Consider the following 19992-nt stretch of genomic DNA (forward strand, 5'->3'; position numbering starts at 1 on the left):
TGCAAACACTAGAACTGACACCAGGGAAGGTTATGGCAAGCTCCAGGAGGCAGGGGGAGATAGCTGTGCATTTAGGCTCAATGCCACGTCTTCTATGGGGTGTCAGGAGCATCTTGAGGTTGGGGGGAATGAGGAGCGCATATCCTTTGGTAATAGAACAAGGCTGACTGAGGGTCGTTTGGATGTGCCCAAGCAGATGGAGGATGCTGTCCAGCGCCAACAAGCAGAGCATGATGTATGTGGGAACTCCAGAAAGCTAACAATTGGGGAAGAACTGGAGAAGCTTTTTGGTAAGAAACAGGCCCAAGCCAAGCATCATGGTGATGCAGAAATTAACAAGCATTTTGGCTTGGAGACACGAATAGTTACGAATGATGCAGGACAGATGTGGAGCTACAGGGACAAACCAAAAATGAAGAGAGTTCATACTGCTGCTGGTAGAACCATGATACAGCGAATAGATAATGGAGAGGAGTATTATGTTGAGCTGGCTGAGGAGCAGCATCATAAAGAGAAGGAGGTTGCTGCTGGGTTGGAGCAGAGGAATGAGAGTCAACGTGTGTTGGAACTGGCTTTTGATCTGAGGCTGAATCTGAACTCCAAAAGGATTAGGGATACAAGCAGCCTGGCAGTCTTTGTTGACAAGTTTGAGGATGATGAACACCTAAGAATGGGAAAATCAGGTAAGAGGTTCAAATACGTCCCTGGATCGGTCATGGCTGAGGAGGCGGGCCTTATCACGCCCCACCAGCAACCATGATTGTTGTTAGCTGGAACTGTCGAGGTATGGCGGCCCCATCGACAGTCTCCGAATTAAGGAGTATTTGTAAATATCTTAGGCCGTCTGTTTTGTTTCTTATGGAGACCAAAGCTAGTAATCTTAGTTGTGCTAGGACTAGGAGAAACTTAGGTTTTGATAACATGTTTTGTGTTGAGTCCCGGGGGTTGTCCGGAGGGCTCTGTCTTTTTTGGAAAATTAATATAAATATTGATGTTTATGCTTGGTGTGATAACTTTATTAAGGCCCAGATAAGCACTGTTAATGTTAATGCCTGGGAAGGAGTTTTTGTCTATGGCCATCCTGATTTTAAGAGAAGGAAGGAGTTATGGAATGAGTTAACTTGTGTGGATAATAATTTTCATGTGCCGAGGGCTTTTATTGGCGACTTTAATGATGTTATTGCACAGCATGAGAAAGTGGGGATGCATCCAAAGCCGACTAGTCAGATTGACACTTTCAGGTACTTTATTGACAAGAATGCTCTCATGGACTTAGAGTTGCAAGGTACTAAGTACACATGGTTTAGTAACCCAAGGAATGGTTTTGTTACTAAGGAAAGGATAGATAGAGTACTTGCTAATTGGGAATGGAGAGAAGCTTTCCAGCATGCCACCCTTTCAGCTTTACCAGCTATTAGCTCTGACCATACGCCTTTAGTTCTCAATGTTACACCCAGGGGAATAAGGACCAAATGCTTTAAATTTGAAGCTTTTTGGGCTGATCATGCTGACTGTGGTAATATCATTAGGAAAGGATGAAATAGTGTTTGTAATAGTTCGGTTGATCATTGGACCAATTTGTCTCGAAGGATGAGTAGTTGTAAGGAAGAATTGGTCAAATGGAGCAAGACTAACTTTAAAAGGGCTGATCTTGAAATACAAAAGCAAATGCATAGCCTTAAGCTAGCAGAGGAAAGAGATTACTCGGATACTCAGCAACAGGAAATTAGTAATTTGAAAATGGATATTATTAGGCTGTGGAAACAGGAGGAAAAGTTTTGGGGGCAGAGATCTAGAGTGAAATGGCTGAAGTTTGGTGATAAGAATACTGCCTTTTTCCATGCTTCTACCATCCAACGAAGGGACAGGAATAGGATTGTGAAGTTAAAAGATATTAGTGGAGAATGGGTGTGTGGTGAGGATCAGATACTAAAGTTGGCTGTCCTTCATTTTCAGAATCTGTTTAAAGCTTCCAGCAACCTTGTTATGTCTGAATGCATTAGCAACATCCCTATTAGAGTTACTGAAGATATGAATCGAGAGCTATTGAAAGAGGTTTCTGATCAGGAAATTAAAGAAGCTACCTTCAGCCTTGGAAGTCTTAAGGCACCTGGTCCAGATGGATTAAATGGTCTTTTTTTCCAGAAGCATTGGGCAATTCTTCAGAAGGAGGTTTGTGAAGTTGTTAAGGTCTTTTTTCGGGAAGGGGTCCTACCAAACAGCATTGGAGATACTATTATAGTTTTGGTGCCTAAGACCAATCATCCAGAATCTCTTAATCAGCTTCGACCGATCAGCTGTTGCAACTTTATATATAAGATCATTTCTAAAGTGTTGGTTATTAGACTTAGAAGAGTCATTGATGCGATTGTTTCACCTATCCAGAGTGCATTTGTGGGGGGTCGCCTCATTCAGGACAACATGGTGATAGTGCAGGAAATGTTTCATGCTTTGAATACAAAAGGCCAGTTTGCTTCCAGGAATCTAGCTGTCAAGATTGATATTAATAAAGCCTATGACAGGGTTGAATGGTCATTCCTAGAAGCAACTCTGAAAGCTTTCGGCTTTAATCCGCACTGGGTCAAGCTGATTATGATGTGTGTCTCGCAGGTTTCTTATAAAATTAAGATCAATGGTGTGTTGTCGAGGAGGTTTATGCCGCAGAGGGGACTAAGGCAGGGAGACCCCCTTTCGCCATACTTGTTTATCATAGCAGCTGAAGTTTTTACTATTCTCATGGACAAGGCTAAGGAAGAGGGTAGAATCTCTGGTGTAAAAATTGCCCCCACTGCTCCAGCCATTTCTCATCTCCTTTTTGCGGATGATTGCATTATCTTCTCGAAGGTTAGTGAGGAGGAAGTTTATCAGCTCATTACTATTTTGAATATGTATACAGAAGCCTCGGGGCAGCGAATAAATGTTGACAAGTCTGGGATTACGTTTGGTAACCAGGTTCCGATCAGAAATAGAGTAGAAATAGAAGAGATCTTAGGGTTGCCAGCTTGGGATCAACCAGGCAAGTATCTGGGTCTTCCAGCTCAGTGGGGGAGATCTAAGAATAAAGCTCTGAGGTGGATTGAGGAGCGAGTGTCCAATAAGCTTTGCGGTTGGAAGGAAAAACTTCTTTCTCAGGCTGGGAGGGAGGTTCTCATCAAATCGGTTATTCAAGCGATACCTGTGATGAGCGGATAATTTGTACGCTTTTTGGCATTGTTTTTAGTATGTTTTTAGTATGATTTAGTTAGTTTTTAGTATATTTTTATTAGTTTTTTAGTTAAAATTTACTTTTCTGGACTTTACTATGAGTTTGTGTGTTTTTCTGTGATTTCAGGTATTTTCTGGCTGAAATTAAGGGACCTGAGCAAAAATCTGATTCAGAGACTGAAAAGGACTGCAGATGCTGTTGGATTCTGACCTCCCTGCACTCGAAGTGAATTTTCTGGAGCTACAGAAGCCCAATTGGCACGCTCTCAACGGCGTTGGAAAGTAGACATCCTGGGCTTTCCAGCAATATATGATAGTCCATACTTTTCCCAAGATTTAATGGCCCAAACCGGCGTTCAAAGTCACCTTCAGAATTCCCAGCGTTAAACGCCGGAACTGGCACCAAAGTGGGAGTTAAACGCCCAAACTGGCACAAAAGCTGGCGTTTAACTCCAAGAAGAGTCTCTACACGAAAATGCTTCAATACTCAGCCCAAGCACACACCAAGTGGGCCCAGAAGTGGATTTTTATGTCATTTACTCATCTCTGTACACCCTAGGCTACTAGTTCTTTATATATAGGACCTTTTACTATTGTATTTGAATCTTCTGATCTTTGAAATCTTCTGATCTTTGGAATCTGTTGATCTTTAGATCTTTTGATCACTTTGGGAGGCTGGCCATTCGGCCATGCCTAGACCTTGTTCTTATGTATTTTCAACGGTGGAGTTTCTACACACCATAGATTAAGGTGTGGAGCTCTGCTGTACCTCGAGTATTAATGCAATTACTATTGTTCTTCTATTCAATTCCGCTTGTTCTTGTTCCAAGATATCACTTGTTCTTCAACTTGATGAATGTGATGATCCGTGACACTCATCATCATTCTCACCTATGAACGTGTGACTGACAACCACCTCCGTTCTACCTTAGATTGGGTGAATATCTCTTGGATTCCTGATACACGATGCATGGTTGATCGCCTGACAACCGAGTGCTCGCCTGACAACCGAGCCAGCCATTCCGTGAGATCAGAGTCTTCGTGGTATAGGCAAGAACTGATGGCGGCATTCAAGAGAATCCGGAAGGTCTAACCTTGTCTGTGGTATTCTGAGTAGGATTCAATGATTGAATGACTGTGACGTGCTTCAAACTCCTGAGGGCGGGGCGTTAGTGACAGACGCAAAAGAATCACTGGATTCTATTCCGGCCTGATTGAGAACCGACAGATGGATAGCCGTGCCGTGACAGGGTGCGTTGAACATTTCCACTGAGAGGATGGGAGGTAGCCAATGACAACGGTGAAACCCTTGCATAAGCTTGCCATGGAAAGGAGTAAGAAGGATTGGATGAAGACAGTAGGAAAGCAGAGAGACGGAAGGGACACAGCATCTTCATACGCTTATCTGAAGCTCTCACCAATGATATACATAAGTATCTCTATCTTTATCTTTATGTTTCATTCATCATCTATACTCATTTGAGTCTGCCTGACTAAGATTTACAAGGTGACCATAGCTTGCTTCATACCAACAATCTCCGTGGGATCGACCCTTACTCGCGTAAGGTTTATTACTTGGACGACCCAGTGCACTTGCTGGTTAGTTGTGCGAAGTTGTAGTGATCACAATTTCGTCCACCAAGTTTTTGGCGCCGTTGCCGGGGATTGTTTCGAGTATTGACAACTGACGGTTTATCTTGTTGCTTAGATTAGGCATTTTTCTTCAGAGTTCTTAAGAATGAATTATAGTGTTTCAAGGTGATGATCTTATCATCACCAAAGCTGATTGATTCTCATCAATTTAGCTCTTGAATGCAATGTCCTGCTGAAGCTTGGCTATCCATGTCTAATTCCTTTAGACTGAAGCTTTAGACTAGCATTGGATGATTCCTGGAATTCTCATTAAGAATTTTGATACCTTTATTTTCTTTTCCACTTAATTTTCGAAAAATCCAAAAAAAAAACTACAAAATCATAAAAACCAAAAATATTTTATGTTTCTTGTTTGAGTCTAGTGTCTAATTTTAAGTTTGGTGTCTTGCATGCATTGTTTATTTGATCTTGGTTCCATTTCAAGTCAATAGTACAGGGAACTGAAGATTCAGAACATGCAGCAGAGGAATTACACAGAAAAAGCTGGGCGTTCAAAACGCCCAGTGAAGAAGGACAGACTGGCGTTTAAACGCCAGCCAGGGTACCTGGTTGGGCGTTTAACGCCCAAAAAGGTAGTGCATTGGGCGTTAAACGCCAGAATGTGCACCATTCTGGGCGTTTAACGCCAGGATGGCACAAGAGGGAAGATTTTGTTTTCAAATCAAATCTTTTTCAAATCATATCTTTTCAATCAAACCTTTTTCAAAATCAATTTCTTTCCTTTTTCAAAGATACTTGCTAACAATTAATGATTTGATTGAACATTTCAAGTATGTTGCCTTTTTCTGTTGAGAGAGGTTTAATGTTTGAATCATATCTTTTCTTGTTAGCCAAGTCATTAATTTTTAAAATCAAATCTTTTTAAGATTGTTTTCGAATCATATCTTTTCAATCATATCTTTTTAAAAGCATAACTTTTCAATCATATCTTTTTAATCACATCTTTTTCAAAATAGTTTTCAATCATATCTTTTTAACTTCTAATTTCAAAATCTTTTTCAAAAATTACTTGATTTCTTTCTCACTCTTGGTTTTCGAAAATCAATTAAAGTTTTTTCAAAATATTTTTAAAATCTTTTTAACTTAATTTTCAAAATTTCTTCCCCTCTTCTCACATCCTTCTATTTATGGAGTACCACTCCTCCTCAATGCACAATTCGAACTCTATCTCACTAAGTTCGAATTCTTCTACCTCTTTCTTCTATTTTTCTGTTCCTCTGACACCTCAAGGAATCTCTATACTGTGACATAGAGGATTCCATATTTTTTTGTTCTCTTCTCTTTCATATGAGCAGGAACAAAGACAAAGGCATTCTTGTTGAAGCTGACCCTGAACCTGAAAGGACCTTGAAGCGAAAGCTAAGAGAAGCTAAGGCACAACTCTCCGAGGACCTAACAGAAATCTTCAAAGAAGAAGAAGACATGGCAGCCGAAAATAACAACAATGCCAACAATGCAAGGAAGGTGCTGGGTGACTTTACTGCACCTACTCCCGACTTCTATGGGAGAAGCATCTCTATCCCTGCCATTAGAGCAAACAACTTTGAGCTTAAACCTCAATTAGTTTCTCTAATGCAACAGAATTGCAAGTTCCATGGACTTCCATTGGAAGATCCTCATAAGTTCTTAGCTGAGTTCTTGCAAATCTGTGACACTGTCAAGACTAATGGGGTTGACCCTGAGGTCTACAGACTTATGCTATTCCCTTTTGCTGTAAGAGACAGAGCTAGAATATGGTTGGACTTACAACCTAAAGACAGCCTGAACTCTTGGGAAAAGCTAGTCAATGCCTTCTTGGCAAAGTTCTTTCCACCTCAAAAATTGAGTAAGCTTAGAGTGGAAGTCCAAACCTTCAGACAGAAGGAAGGTGAATCCCTCTATGAAGCTTGGGAAATATACAAACAATTAATCAGAAAATGTCCTTCTGACATGCTTTCTGAATGGAGCATCATAGGTATTTTCTATGATGGTCTCTCTGAACTATCCAATATGTCTTTGGATAGCTCTGCTGGAGGATCTCTTCATCTGAAGAAGACGCCTACAGAAGCTCAAGAACTAATTGAAATGATTGCAAATAACCAATTCATGTACACTTCTGAAAGGAATCCTGTGAACAATGGGACAAATCAGAAGAAAGGAGTTCTTGAGATTGATACTCTGAATGCCATACTGGCTCAGAACAAAATATTGACTCAGCAAGTCAATTTGATTTCTCAAAGTCTGTCTGGAATGCAAAATACACCAGGCAGTACTAAGGATGCTTCATCTGAAGAAGAAGCTTATGATCCTGAGAACCCTTCAATGGAAGAGGTGAATTACATGGGAGAACCCTATGGAAACACCTATAATTCTTCATGGAGAAATCATCCAAATTTCTCATGGAAGGATCAACAGAGACCTCAACAAGGTTTCAACAACAATAATGGTGGGAGAAACAGGTTTAGCAATGGCAAGCCTTTTCCATCATCTTCTCAGCAACAGACAGAGAATTCTAAGCAGAACCAATCTGACTTAGCAACCATGGTCTCTGATCTAATCAAAACCACTCAAAGTTTCATGACTGAAACAAGGTCCTCCATTAGGAATTTGGAGGCACAAGTGGGACAGCTGAGCAAGAAAGTTACTGAACTCCCTCCTAGTACTCTTCCAAGCAATGCAGAAGAAAATTCAAAAGGAGAGTGCAAGGCCATCAACATGGCCGAATTGGGAGAGGAAGGAGAGGAAGTGAACGCCACTGAGGAAGACCTCAATGGGCGTGCACTAACCTCCACTGAGTTCCCCAATGAGGAACCATGGGAATCTGAGGCTCAAAATGAGACCATAGAGATTCCATTGGATTTACTTCTGCCATTCATGAGCTCTGATGAGTATTCTTCCTCTGAAGAGGATGAGTATGTCACTGAAGAGCAAGTTGCTAAATACCTTGGAGCAATCATGAAGCTAAATGACAAGTTATTTGGTAATGAGACTTGGGAGAATGAACCTCCTTTGCTCACCAAAGAACTGGATGACCTGTCTAGGCAGAAATTACCTCAAAAGAGACAAGATCCTGGGAAGTTTTCAATACCTTGTACCATAGGCACCATGACCTTCAAGAAGGCTCTGTGTGACTTAGGGTCAAGTGTAAACCTCATGCCTCTCTCTGTAATGGAGAAGCTAGGGATCTTTGAGGTGCAAACTGCAAGAATCTCACTAGAGATGGCAGACAATTCAAGAAAACAAGCTTATGGACTTGTAGAAGATGTTTTGGTGAAAGTTGAAGACCATTACATCCCTACTGATTTCATAGTCCTAGAGACTGGGAAGTGCATGGATGAATCCATCATCCTTGGCAGACCCTTCCTTGCCACAGCAAAGGCTGTGATTGATGTTGACAGAGGTGAACTGATCATTCAAGTGAATGAAGAATCCTTTGTGTTTAAGGCTCAAGGATATCCCTCTGTCACCATGGAGAGGAAGCATGAAGAGCTTCTCTCAAAACAGAGTCAAACAGAGCCCCCACAGTCAAACTCTAAGTTTGGTGTTGGGAGGCCACACCCAAACTCTAAGTTTGGTGTTGAACCCCCACATTTAAACTCTAAGTTTGGTGTTGGGAGGTTCCAACATTGCTCTGAGCATCTGTGAGGCTCCATGAGAGCCCACTGTCAAGCTACTGACATTAAAGAAGCGCTTGTTGGGAGGCAACCCAATGATATATTTTATCTATTTTCCTTTGTTATTTTATGTTTTCTGTAGGTTGATGATCATGAGAAGTCACAAAATCAATTGAAAAAGCAAAAACAGAATGAAAAACAGGAAGAAAAACAGCACACCCTGGAGGAAGAACCTGCTGGCGTCTAAACGCCAGTAAGGCTAGCAGATGGGCGTTTAACGCCCAGTCTGGCACCATTCTGGGCGTTTAACGCCAGAAAGGGGCACCAGACTGGCGTTAAACGCCAGGAAAGAGCAAGAACCTGGTGTTAAACGCCAGAAATGGGCACCAGCCCGGCGTTTAACGCCAGAATTGGCTAAAAACGCATTTTTGCATGCCATTTGGTGCAGGGATGACTTTTCCTTGACACCTCAGGATCTGTGGACCCCACAGGATCCCCACCAACCCCCACCACCCTCTTTCTTCTTCACCCATTCACCAATCACCTCCATACCTCTTCCCCAAAAACCCTTCACCTATCAAATCCCATCTTTCTCTTCACCACTCACATCCATCCTTCATAAAACCCCACCTACCTCACCCTTCAAATTCAAACCACCTTCCCTCCTAAACCCACCCATACATAACCGAACCATGAGCCCCCCCTCTACTATATAAACCCTTCTTCACTCCTTCATTTTCCCACAACCTAAACACCACTTCTCCCCCTCTTTGGCCGAACACAAAGCCATTCCCTTCTTCCTCGTTTCTTCTTCTTCTACTCTCTTCTTTCTTCTTTTGCTCGAGGACGAGCAAACCTTTTAAGTTTGGTGTGGTAAAAGCATTGCTTTTTGTTTTTCCATAACCATTTATGGCATCCAAGGCCGGAGAATCCTCTAGAAAGAGGAAAGGGAAGGCAAAAGCTTCCACCTCCGAGTCATGGGAGATGGAGAGATTCATCTCAAGGGTGCATCAAGACCACTTCTATGAAGTTGTGGCCTTGAAGAAGGTGATCCCCGAGGTCCCTTTTTCACTCAAAAAGAGTGAATATCCGGAGATCCGACATGAGATCCGAAGAAGAGGTTGGGAAGTTCTTACCAACCCTATTCAACAAGTCGGAATCTTAATGGTTCAAGAGTTCTATGACAATGCATGGATCACCAAGAGCCATGATCAAAGTGTGAACCCGAACCCAAAGAATTGGCTTACAATGGTTCGGGGGAAATACTTGGATTTTAGTCCGGAAAATGTAAGGTTGGCATTCAACTTGCCTATGATGCAAGGAGATGAACATCCTTACACTAGAAGGGTCAACTTTGATCAAAGGTTGGACCAAGTCCTCACTGACATTTGTGAAGAGGGCGCCCAATGGAAGAGAGATTCAAGAGGGAAGCCGGTTCAATTAAGAAGGCATGACCTCAAGCCCGTGGCTAGAGGATGGTTGGAGTTTATCCAACGCTCAATCATTCCCACTAGCAACCGGTCCGAAGTTACTATAGACCGGGCTATCATGATTCATAGCATCATGATTGGAGAAGAAGTAGAAGTTCATGAGGTTATAGCCCAAGAACTCTATAAGGTGGCGGACAAGTCCTCTACCTTGGCAAGGTTAGCCTTTCCTCATCTCATTTGTCACCTCTGTTACTCAGTTGGAGTTGACATAGAGGGAGACATCCCCATTGATGAGGACAAGCCCATCACTAAGAAGAGGATGGAGCAAACAAGAGACCCCTCTCATCATCAAATCCCTGAGATGCCTCAAGGGATGCACTTTCCTCCACAAGACTATTGGGAGCAAATTAACACCTCCCTAGGAGAATTGAGTTCCAACATGGGACAACTAAGGGTGGAACACCAAGAACATTCCATCCTCCTCCATGAAATTAGAGAAGATCAAAGAATCATGAGAGAGGAGCAACAAAGACAAGGAAGAGACATTGAGGAGCTCAAGCACTCCATGGGATCTTCAAGAGGAAGAACAAGCCGCCATCACTAAGGTGGACCCGTTCTTTAATTTCCTTGTTCATTATTTTTTCTGTTTTTCGAAATTTTCATGCTTATGTTTGTCTATGTTTGTGTCTTATGATCATTAGTGTCTTAGTGTCTATGCCTTAAAGTTATGAATGTCCTATGAATCCATCACCTTTCTTAAATGAAAACTGTTTTTATTACAAAAGAACAAGAAGTACAGGATTTCGAATTCATCTTTAAAACTAGCTTAATTAGTTTGATGTGGTGACAATACTTTTTGTTTTCTGAATGTATGCTTAAACAGTGCATATGTCTTTTGAATTTGTTGTTCATGAATGTTAAAATTGTTGGCTCTTGAAAGAATGATGAAAAAGGAGACATGTTACTAAGGATCTGAAAAATCATAAAAATGATTCTTGAAGCAAGAAAAAGCAGTGAATACAAAAAAAAAGGGAAGGAGAAAAACGAAAAAAAAGGGAAAGAGAAAAAGAAAGAAAAAGAAAGAAATAAAGTTGTGATCCAAGGCAAAAAGAGTGTGATTAAGAACCCTGGACACCTCTAATTGGGGACTCTAGCAAAGCTGAGTCACAATCTGAAAAAGGTTCACCCAATTATGTGTCTGTGGCATGTATGTATCCGGTGGTAATACTGGAAGACAGAGTGCTTTGGGCCATGGCCAAGACTCAATAAGTAGCTGTGTTCAAGAATCATCATACTTAACTAGGAGAATCAATAACACTATCTGGATTCTGAGTTCCTAAAGAAGCCAATCATTCTGAATTTCAAAGGATAAAGTGAGATGCCAAAACTGTTTGGAGGCAAAAAGCTACTAGTCCCGCTCATCTAATTTGGAGCTAAGTTTCATTGATAATTTGGAGTCTATAGTATATTCTCTTCTTTTTATCTTATTTGATTTTCAGTTGCTTGAGGACAAGCAACAATTTAAGTTTGGTGTTGTGATGAGCGGATAATTTGTACGCTTTTTGGCATTGTTTTTAGTATGTTTTTAGTATGATTTAGTTAGTTTTTAGTATATTTTTATTAGTTTTTAGTTAAAATTCACTTTTCTGGACTTTACTATGAGTTTGTGTGTTTTTCTGTAATTTCAGATATTTTCTGGCTGAAATTAAGGGACCTGAGCAAAAATCTGATTCAGAGACTGAAAGGGACTGCAGATGCTGTTGGATTCTGACCTCCCTGCACTCGAAGTGGATTTTCTGGAGCTACAGAAGCCCAATTGGCGCGCTCTCAACGGCGTTGGAAAGTAGACATCCTGGGCTTTCCAGCAATATATGATAGTCCATACTTTGCCCAAGATTTGATGGCCCAAACCGGCGTTCAAAGTCACCTTCAGAATTCCCAGCGTTAAACGCCGGAACTGGCACCAAAGTGGGAGTTAAACGCCCAAACTGGCACAAAAGCTGGCGTTTAACTCCAAGAAGAGTCTCTACACGAAAATGCTTCAATACTCAGCCCAAGCACACACCAAGTGGGCCCAGAAGTGGATTTTTATGTCATTTACTCATCTCTGTACACCCTAGGCTACTAGTTCTCTATATATAGGACCTTTTACTATTGTATTTGAATCTTATGATCTTTGAAATCTTCTGATCTTTGGAATCTATTGATCTTTAGATCTTTTGATCACTTTGGGAGGCTGTCCATTCGGCCATGCCTAGACCTTGTTCTTATGTATTTTCAACGGTGGAGTTTCTACACACCATAGATTAAGGTGTGGAGCTCTGCTGTACCTCGAGTATTAATGCAATTACTATTGTTCTTCTATTCAATTCCGCTTGTTCTTGTTCCAAGATATCACTTGTTCTTCAACTTGATGAATGTGATGATCCGTGACACTCATCATCATTCTCACCTATGAACGTGTGACTGACAACCACCTCCGTTCTACCTTAGATTGGGTGAATATCTCTTGGATTCCTGATACACGATGCATGGTTGATCGCCTGACAACCGAGCGCTCGCCTGACAACCGAGCCAGCCATTCCGTGAGATCAGAGTCTTCGTGGTATAGGCAAGAACTGATGGCGGCATTCAAGAGAATCCGGAAGGTCTAACCTTGTCTGTGGTATTCTGAGTAGGATTCAATGATTGAATGACTGTGACGTGCTTCAAACTCCTGAGGGCGGGGCGTTAGTGACAGACGCAAAAGAATCACTGGATTCTATTCCGGCCTGATTGAGAACCGACAGATGGATAGCCGTGCCGTGACAGGGTGCGTTGAACATTTCCACTGAGAGGATGGGAGGTAGCCACTGACAACAGTGAAACCCTTGCATAAGCTTGCCATGGAAAGGAGTAAGAAGGATTGGATGAAGACAGTAGGAAAGCAGAGAGACGGAAGGGACACAGCATCTTCATACGCTTATCTGAAGCTCTCACCAATGATATACATAAGTATCTCTATCTTTATCTTTATGTTTCATTCATCATCTATACCCATTTGAGTCTGCCTGACTAAGATTTACAAGGTGACCATAGCTTGCTTCATACCAACAATCTCCGTGGGATCGACCCTTACTCGCGTAAGGTTTATTACTTGGACGACCCAGTGCACTTGCTGGTTAGTTGTGCGAAGTTGTAGTGATCACAATTTCGTCCACCAACCTGCCTATGCTATGAATTTCGTTCTTTTCCCTAAAGGTTTTTGTCATCGCCTTTGTCAAAAAGTGGCTAAGTTTTGGTGGGCCTCCACTGGTAAGGATAGGGGTATCTATTGGAAAAGTTGGGATAAAATTTCTGCTAGCAAAACGGATGGAGGAATTGGTTTCAAGGATTTTTATAGTCAAAATTTAGCACACTTGGCAAAACAGGCATGGAGAGTGTTCGATTGCCCTAATGCGGTATGGGTTCAGGTGCTTAAAGCTGTCTATTTTCCAAATGGGGATTTCAAAGTAACTAAGGCGGGAAGGGGAGCATCTTGGATCTGGAAAAGTATTGTGCATGGTAAGGATTTCCTTTTGAGAAATGCGAGATGGCTGGTTGGGAATGGAGAAAGACTGCTATTTTACATGACAATTGGATACTGAACATGACGAATAGTCCTGTTGTTATCAATGATGATGTCACATTTGTAAAGGAGCTGATTAGTGAAGGACAGGGGTGGAATATAAGCAAGTTAAGGAAACATTTTGATGGTGATATTGTTGGGAAGATCATTAGAACTCCGGTGAGTGTTATTGGCAGAGAAGACAAGCTTAGTTGGCCTCTCAAACCAGATGGCAAGTATACTATCAAAACCGGTTATCATGCTGCCAGGAAAGAACAGCATCTCGATAATAGCAATAGCCCATCAACGAGTGATGACTTTAAGGATCTATGGAGAGACATTTGGAAACTAAAAGTGCCTCAAAAGATTAGAACCTTTCTATGGCGGGCCTCGCACAACATTTTACCGGTGTTCCAAAATCTTTATAAGAAGAAAATCTCTAACACTCCTATCTGTCCTATTTATTTGCAGGAACCAGAGACCACTGAGCATGCGCTTCTACTCTGCCCTTGGACAAGGGCTGTATGGTTCGGAGCCCAAATCCAATGCTGCCTTACGGCCTATACTGTATCATCTTTTGGGAAATGGGTCATGGATCTTTTCAAAAGTATGAAGATCGGCACAGGAACTGATTATGTGCTGAGTAGCAGCAGAGTTGGTTTTTTGGTATGGGAGATTTGGAAAGCAAGAAATCAGGCAGTACATCACAGGTCTAAACCTAGTCCTTTACTAGCAATTGAAAATGCTAAACAAATGGAAATTGATTTTGCAGATGTTATAGAAGAACCAGCTATAAGTTCTAATCATCATAGAAGGATAGTTAGAAGGGTTACCTGGAGACCGCCTCCGCAAGGATGGATTAAGTGCAATGTGGATGCAGCGTTTCGCGAAGTGTACTCTGGAGGAGCAACAGCGGCAGTTTTCAGAGACCATACTGGAAGCCTCCTGGCAGCTTCAAATTCTAGAATCGCAGCTTCCTCACCTTTAGCTGCGGAAGCATTTGCGGTTAGGGAAGCATTAATAATGGCTAAAAACTTTCAACTGGATAGAATCATTGTTGAATCTGATAGTTTGTTACTCATACAAGCTTTAAAATCAAAAACCCCAGTTGCAGAAATTCAAGTGATTTTGGATGACATTTTGGAATTAGTGCGGAGTATCACAAATTGTGGGTTTATCTGGTTGCCTAGAGAAGGGAATGGCTTAGCACACGAAGTAGCCAGGCTTACTGTTGACGGTTCTCTTCAACAGAATTGGCTCATCTGCAAGCCGCAAACCATCATCAACATTTTGGCAGAAGAGCACTATATGTCTTTACAACAGGCAAACAGATCATGAGTATGATGTCTATGTTGTTCTTTTTTGGCTATGTATAAAAATCAAATCAGGCAGGGAATTAATTGGATTGCAGTTTGAAAGTTTGGAGGCATTATGGATATGCATTTTGTTACCTTGGTTGTTGGGAAGGAGGAGTGCCATGTTTGTTGTTTGGCGATGTACTTCTTTGTCTCGCTAGCTTAGCTTGCCTTCTGCTAATCTGGAGGGTCAGAAAACCAGAGCCTTGCGTTTCGGAGTGCACGGTTCTGCTTAAAATCCATCTGCTTTGAGCTTTCCAGGATCTCACTACTGAGTGACCAGTGGGCAGTTTGAGGAGGTGTTGATGCGGCTGCTAAGGAATATGCCAGGGAGGCTGGACAGGCATGGAACTAGCTATGAGGGGAGAGTAGCCATGAATAACCACGTACTAGCATTCAGTTTCATCAAACAGGAAGATTGGTCTATGCTCCTTTGGGTCTTGTTCAGCTGACGCTTGGATCGGACACAGTGAGATTGCCTCATTGTGCAACTTTGTGCTTCTGCATCTGCGCAGAATCCTGCTGCTTGGGTTTCTTCTGCTCAGATCTGGTCTCATGAGGATTTATCCGATTGTCTCTCAATGACGAATCTATGCTTTCGGGTAACATGCAGTGGCTGTGACCATTGATATCATCGAGCAGGATATTGCAGTGGTAGGTATTGAGTTTGGCATCGGATTGAAGCTTCACCTACAGAATGAGGAGGGCGACCTCTTCCATTGCCGGGTCGGGTGTAGGTTTCAGGAGCTGGGTTAGGATTCTGGTGTGTTTCGGTTTGGGCCTGCTGTAGGCCTGGACCTTGCCCAAAAAAAAAATATATATATACCTCATACAAACTGCATTCAAATTTGAATTCCAGCTGAAATTGAATGTTGTTTAAGAATCCATAATATTCATAGTAGTGTGTGTGAGTATGTTGTGTGGGTGCATAAATTATGGGGCTAATGCCTAGAATTGGAACTTTCTAATCCGCTTGACCAAAAAACAAAACAAAAAATAGCTACAAAAAATAAAGTTCTCTCTTTTCTTTTGTAGAGAATATTTCACATTATACAAACATAAAATTATTTAAATATTTTTATTTAGAAAAAGGATGTTTGGATAATTTTTTATATATTTTTTGCACATATTTTTTTTTTATGATATACAAGATAAATATTTTTATCTCTACTCATTTATTATCAATCATTTTTAAGATCAAAAGTAAAATGTATAAAAGAAAATATGCATAAAAAATTTTATTTAATAGTTTAATCAAGGTACATCGTAATAATTTTGAGAGTTTCACTAGCTAATTAGTAATTTTGTTTCACACATGGTGACTTGACTTGGTTTACAAAACTTGTTAAACTCTCATACAGTACACGTTTTCTTCGTCAAGCTCCAAACTTCCTGATTTTTTGGGGAGAATAACACAGAAAGAAGATCTTAAATTTGGTCTGAAAAATTTTATCCTTATTTTAAAATAGGTTGCTGCCTTTCTATTAAAATTAAAAAATAATAGTTAATTTAATATAAAAATAAAATTAAAAAAATAATTATTATAAAATTAATAAAATAAAAATTTATATAATTATTTAATTATAACCAAATTTACCAATTTAACTAGTAATCAAACTGAACCAGTAATTCATTGATTTAATATTTTGACTAGATCGATTACTAATTCGGTTTTAACAACTAGGTTAATAGTATAGTTTTGCCAACAAAGGACATAATCTCCCATTAGATTATGTCTTTTCTTTCAAGTTCCTAATGAAATTCGAGTGTCAGTAAATGATAGTGTTAGGGGAATTTTGTTTCTCCATTTAATAGTGTAATCTGTATTTTATTGGATTTTAGCCCCTTCGTTACAAAAAAATGTAACACATAAATGGAGTTAGCGATTACTATTTCTTCTGTCAAATAAAATAAAATGGACTGAGGCAGTTAATTTTATGTGAAGTTAATAATGTTATTAAATAAAAATTTAGTCAAATTCAAATTATTTAACCGTTCTCATCTATAACTTCACAGAAGTTTTTACTATAAATTAATTTTATGGCTATGTCTAATCTTAGTAAGTAGTTGCACTGATCCAACAAAGTAAATGATGCTTCCTTCCTCTTTTTCTTATGATATAATGAAATATACAATGTTGAATAATGTTAACATCACCATATTAGTTTCAAACATTACTTAATTAAGTGACTTCGTTCCAGGGACGGCAATAAAGTAGCACAAAACAAATATTTAAGTACCCATATTCGTCTTAAATATTTTCGTATTATCGACTGAGTAACCTAACTTAAAAAAAACCATTATCTATTTAATTTCAATAGAAATATACAAATAATTGATTTTATTTACTATATCAAGTATATAAATAATTTCCTACTAATAAATTATTTCAATATCTTTATATTTGTAAATAAATAATATAAGAAATCGGATCATTGTTTTGGATTCTTTTATTGGTACATACTTAATTAGCTAGATTTAATATATATGTAAAAGAATTTTTATAAATGCTAATATATTTAATGATAAAACGGATAACAAATTAACAATAATTATAAAAATGACATCACACAATGATGCGTGCATAGCATAAGAAGCAACGTCATTTTATAAAATTAAAAAATAAAAAAAAAATTGAGAATAAAACATTTAAAAGAGTAACTACAAGATTAAGAGTGGTGAATGTGATGAGTTTCTTGAATATTTGCCGAGACATTTTACCCAAAAACTTTGGCTAAGATAATATAACATGATGAAGTGCAATAATGAACGAGAGCCCCTAAGATTCTCCTTTAACATTATCAAATCAAGTTCCTACCATACAAACCATGAAAAAAAGGGATTTTCAGAATCTCTAAATCCAGAAACAATTAATGCAACCAATACTCTGAAACGATGCAATCTTTTTTTCCAGCCAAGTATTTTCATAGATCATAAAATATCTATGCAAAACCACCTATAAATAAATAAATAATTAACCACTTCCCATAGTCTCATACCGACACACATACACATTGTCCTCTGTTTCTTTTTCTTCTATCAAAAATCTTCCTACTTGATCATGTCGAGTTCAAGAAGCGGTGCAAGGAAAAGCAGGGGTCGCCAAAGAATTGAGATGAAGAAGATGAGCAATGAAAGCAACCTCCAAGTCACGTTCTCTAAGCGTCGCAGCGGCTTGTTCAAGAAAGCAAGTGAGCTTTGCACCCTCTGCGGTGCTGACGTGGCACTCGTCGTGTTTTCTCCTGGCCAGAAAGTCTTTTCCTTCGGCCACCCAAACGTAGAAACCGTTATAGATCGTTACCTGTCGCGTGCATCTACTCTCCCAAACTTATCCGGCACTTTGCAATTCATTGAGGCGCACCGCAACGCCAATGTGCGTGACTTCAACTCTAGACTCATGCAGGTGAATAACCAACTTGAAAGTGAGAAGCAACGTTCTGATCACTTGAATCATTTTCATAAGGTTGCCATGAATCAGTTCTGGTGGGCCTTGCCAATTGAAAATATGAGCAAGACCCAACTAAACCAGTTCAGGGCGGCACTTGAGAACCTTAAAAAGAGTGTCGCGCAACATGTCAATAGCCTCTTCGTTCACGAAAGTATTAACAACCCTACTCAATTCTTTGGTCAGTCATCTTCAAATGCTCTAGTGCCACATCAGCCTTCTCCTCCTCCTCTTCCACCACCACCAACTTCCGCTCAACTAGTTCCTCAGTTGTTTGGTAGTGGTTCACACTTTCTACAGCATCAGAGCCCTATGATGCTTCATGAGAGCCCTATGATGCAAAATCATATGTTTAACATGAACAACATTGGACAATTTGGATCATCTGCTGCTGGATTCCTTTGAGTCTCAAATATATCGGAGATGCCCATTTAATTTATTATATTTGTTCAATATATGTGTTTTTAATTTCCATGGAGAGGGGTCTAAAATCTAAGTAGTCATCAATTACGACAACTCCTTATTAGGGTTTAAGATTCTCTCACCCATCCAATCCGCTAGTATGTGTTGAACCATATGTCCTTATTATGTATTGTGACTTTTAATTTTTCTTTACGTCGTTTCTTTTATTTGTAGTTACGTTGAGCCCTATTGTTGTTCTATATGTATTAGATTCGCTTTTATATAAAGTTAGATAGTTAAAAACGGTTAAATAATTATTTAGTTAAACTTATCAAATTATTTAACGATTTTTAAATATCAGTTTCATACATTAAGATACGTACATGTGAGTTTTCTCTCTATACTATGTAGTAATGTATCGTTATTCAAACGGCGGGCTTGGAATTGAAATGCACTTCTTCTACACCATTCATGATTGGTTAGAAATAATCCCCTCACGACTATGGCATGAAAACTAGTTTGTGCCATGCATCATTACTACATACTCATAATAATTCAAACAAGATATATGAAATGGTGATGAGTTGCATTAGTTTGTCTATAATGGATACTTCTGAATGGTGATGATTTACATGTTTCAAACAAATTTAAATTTATCGGGAAATAATTTTGCGCGCGAAAATTTTATTCATAATTAGTTTAAGAAAAAGACTAAAGAATCAAATATTAATTCACTCAATTAATTTGAGAATCAGTCAATGGTTGAAAAGAAAAGTAGAGTGTAATGAGATCTTGTTAATCGAAAATATTTTTGATTAAGGTAAGTTAATTCGAAGTAGTGAAGAAGTCAAAGATATAAGTAGTTGTCGAAAAGATACATATGCAGGTATTGGTCGGAGATATCCGATAGAGGTTCAATTTCGAAATACTTTATTAAATCGGACAGGTCCAGATGGGTAAGTATTTGAGACAAAGTAATCAAACAAGATATTCGAATAAGCGAATCGAGCAATTACGGTAGTGAAGGAGTTAAAGGCTTTTACCACGTGAGGAATTTATGAGTGAACGTTTATTAGCCAAAAGGGCGAGAACGGTTAGTAAGGAGTGCGCATAGAAGACTGTACCTTGTAATTAATTGCCAGTTACAGAAGTAGATTATAAATACTAGAAAGCTTTATAGAATAAGAGTTGGAACTTTAACTCAGAAAACACTCAAGTACACTCACATCCCCAGCAAATTCCTGAGTCTGCGATCGAGTCTCTTTTCTGTAGAGTTCCTTCCATATTTTTACTTTTTCAATTTATCTTCCTATAAACTTTATTT

General features: G+C 39.6%; 2 protein-coding genes and 1 non-coding gene across 3 annotated transcripts; 2 read left to right on the plus strand and 1 right to left on the minus strand.

Annotated features, from left to right (window-relative positions):
* The first annotated feature begins 756 nt into the window (after nucleotides 1-756).
* Nucleotides 757-1539, plus strand: LOC130950198 (uncharacterized). The gene has a single exon (XM_057878728.1). It carries the CDS (start codon nucleotides 757-759, stop codon nucleotides 1537-1539), a length of 783 nt encoding a protein of 260 aa, XP_057734711.1.
* Nucleotides 1540-6684: 5145 nt separating this feature from the next.
* LOC130953489 (small nucleolar RNA R71) lies at nucleotides 6685-6792 on the minus strand. The gene has a single exon (XR_009075658.1). It is a non-coding gene; the product is annotated as a small nucleolar RNA R71 (small nucleolar RNA).
* Nucleotides 6793-17882: 11090 nt separating this feature from the next.
* LOC130950199 (agamous-like MADS-box protein AGL62) lies at nucleotides 17883-18671 on the plus strand. Its single transcript, XM_057878729.1, has one exon. The coding sequence runs from the start codon at nucleotides 17883-17885 to the stop codon at nucleotides 18669-18671; it is 789 nt and encodes a 262-aa protein (XP_057734712.1).
* The last annotated feature ends 1321 nt before the right edge of the window (nucleotides 18672-19992 follow it).

This window comes from Arachis stenosperma, chromosome 9 (assembly GCF_014773155.1).
Source record: "Arachis stenosperma cultivar V10309 chromosome 9, arast.V10309.gnm1.PFL2, whole genome shotgun sequence".
Lineage (NCBI taxonomy): Eukaryota > Viridiplantae > Streptophyta > Magnoliopsida > Fabales > Fabaceae > Arachis > Arachis stenosperma.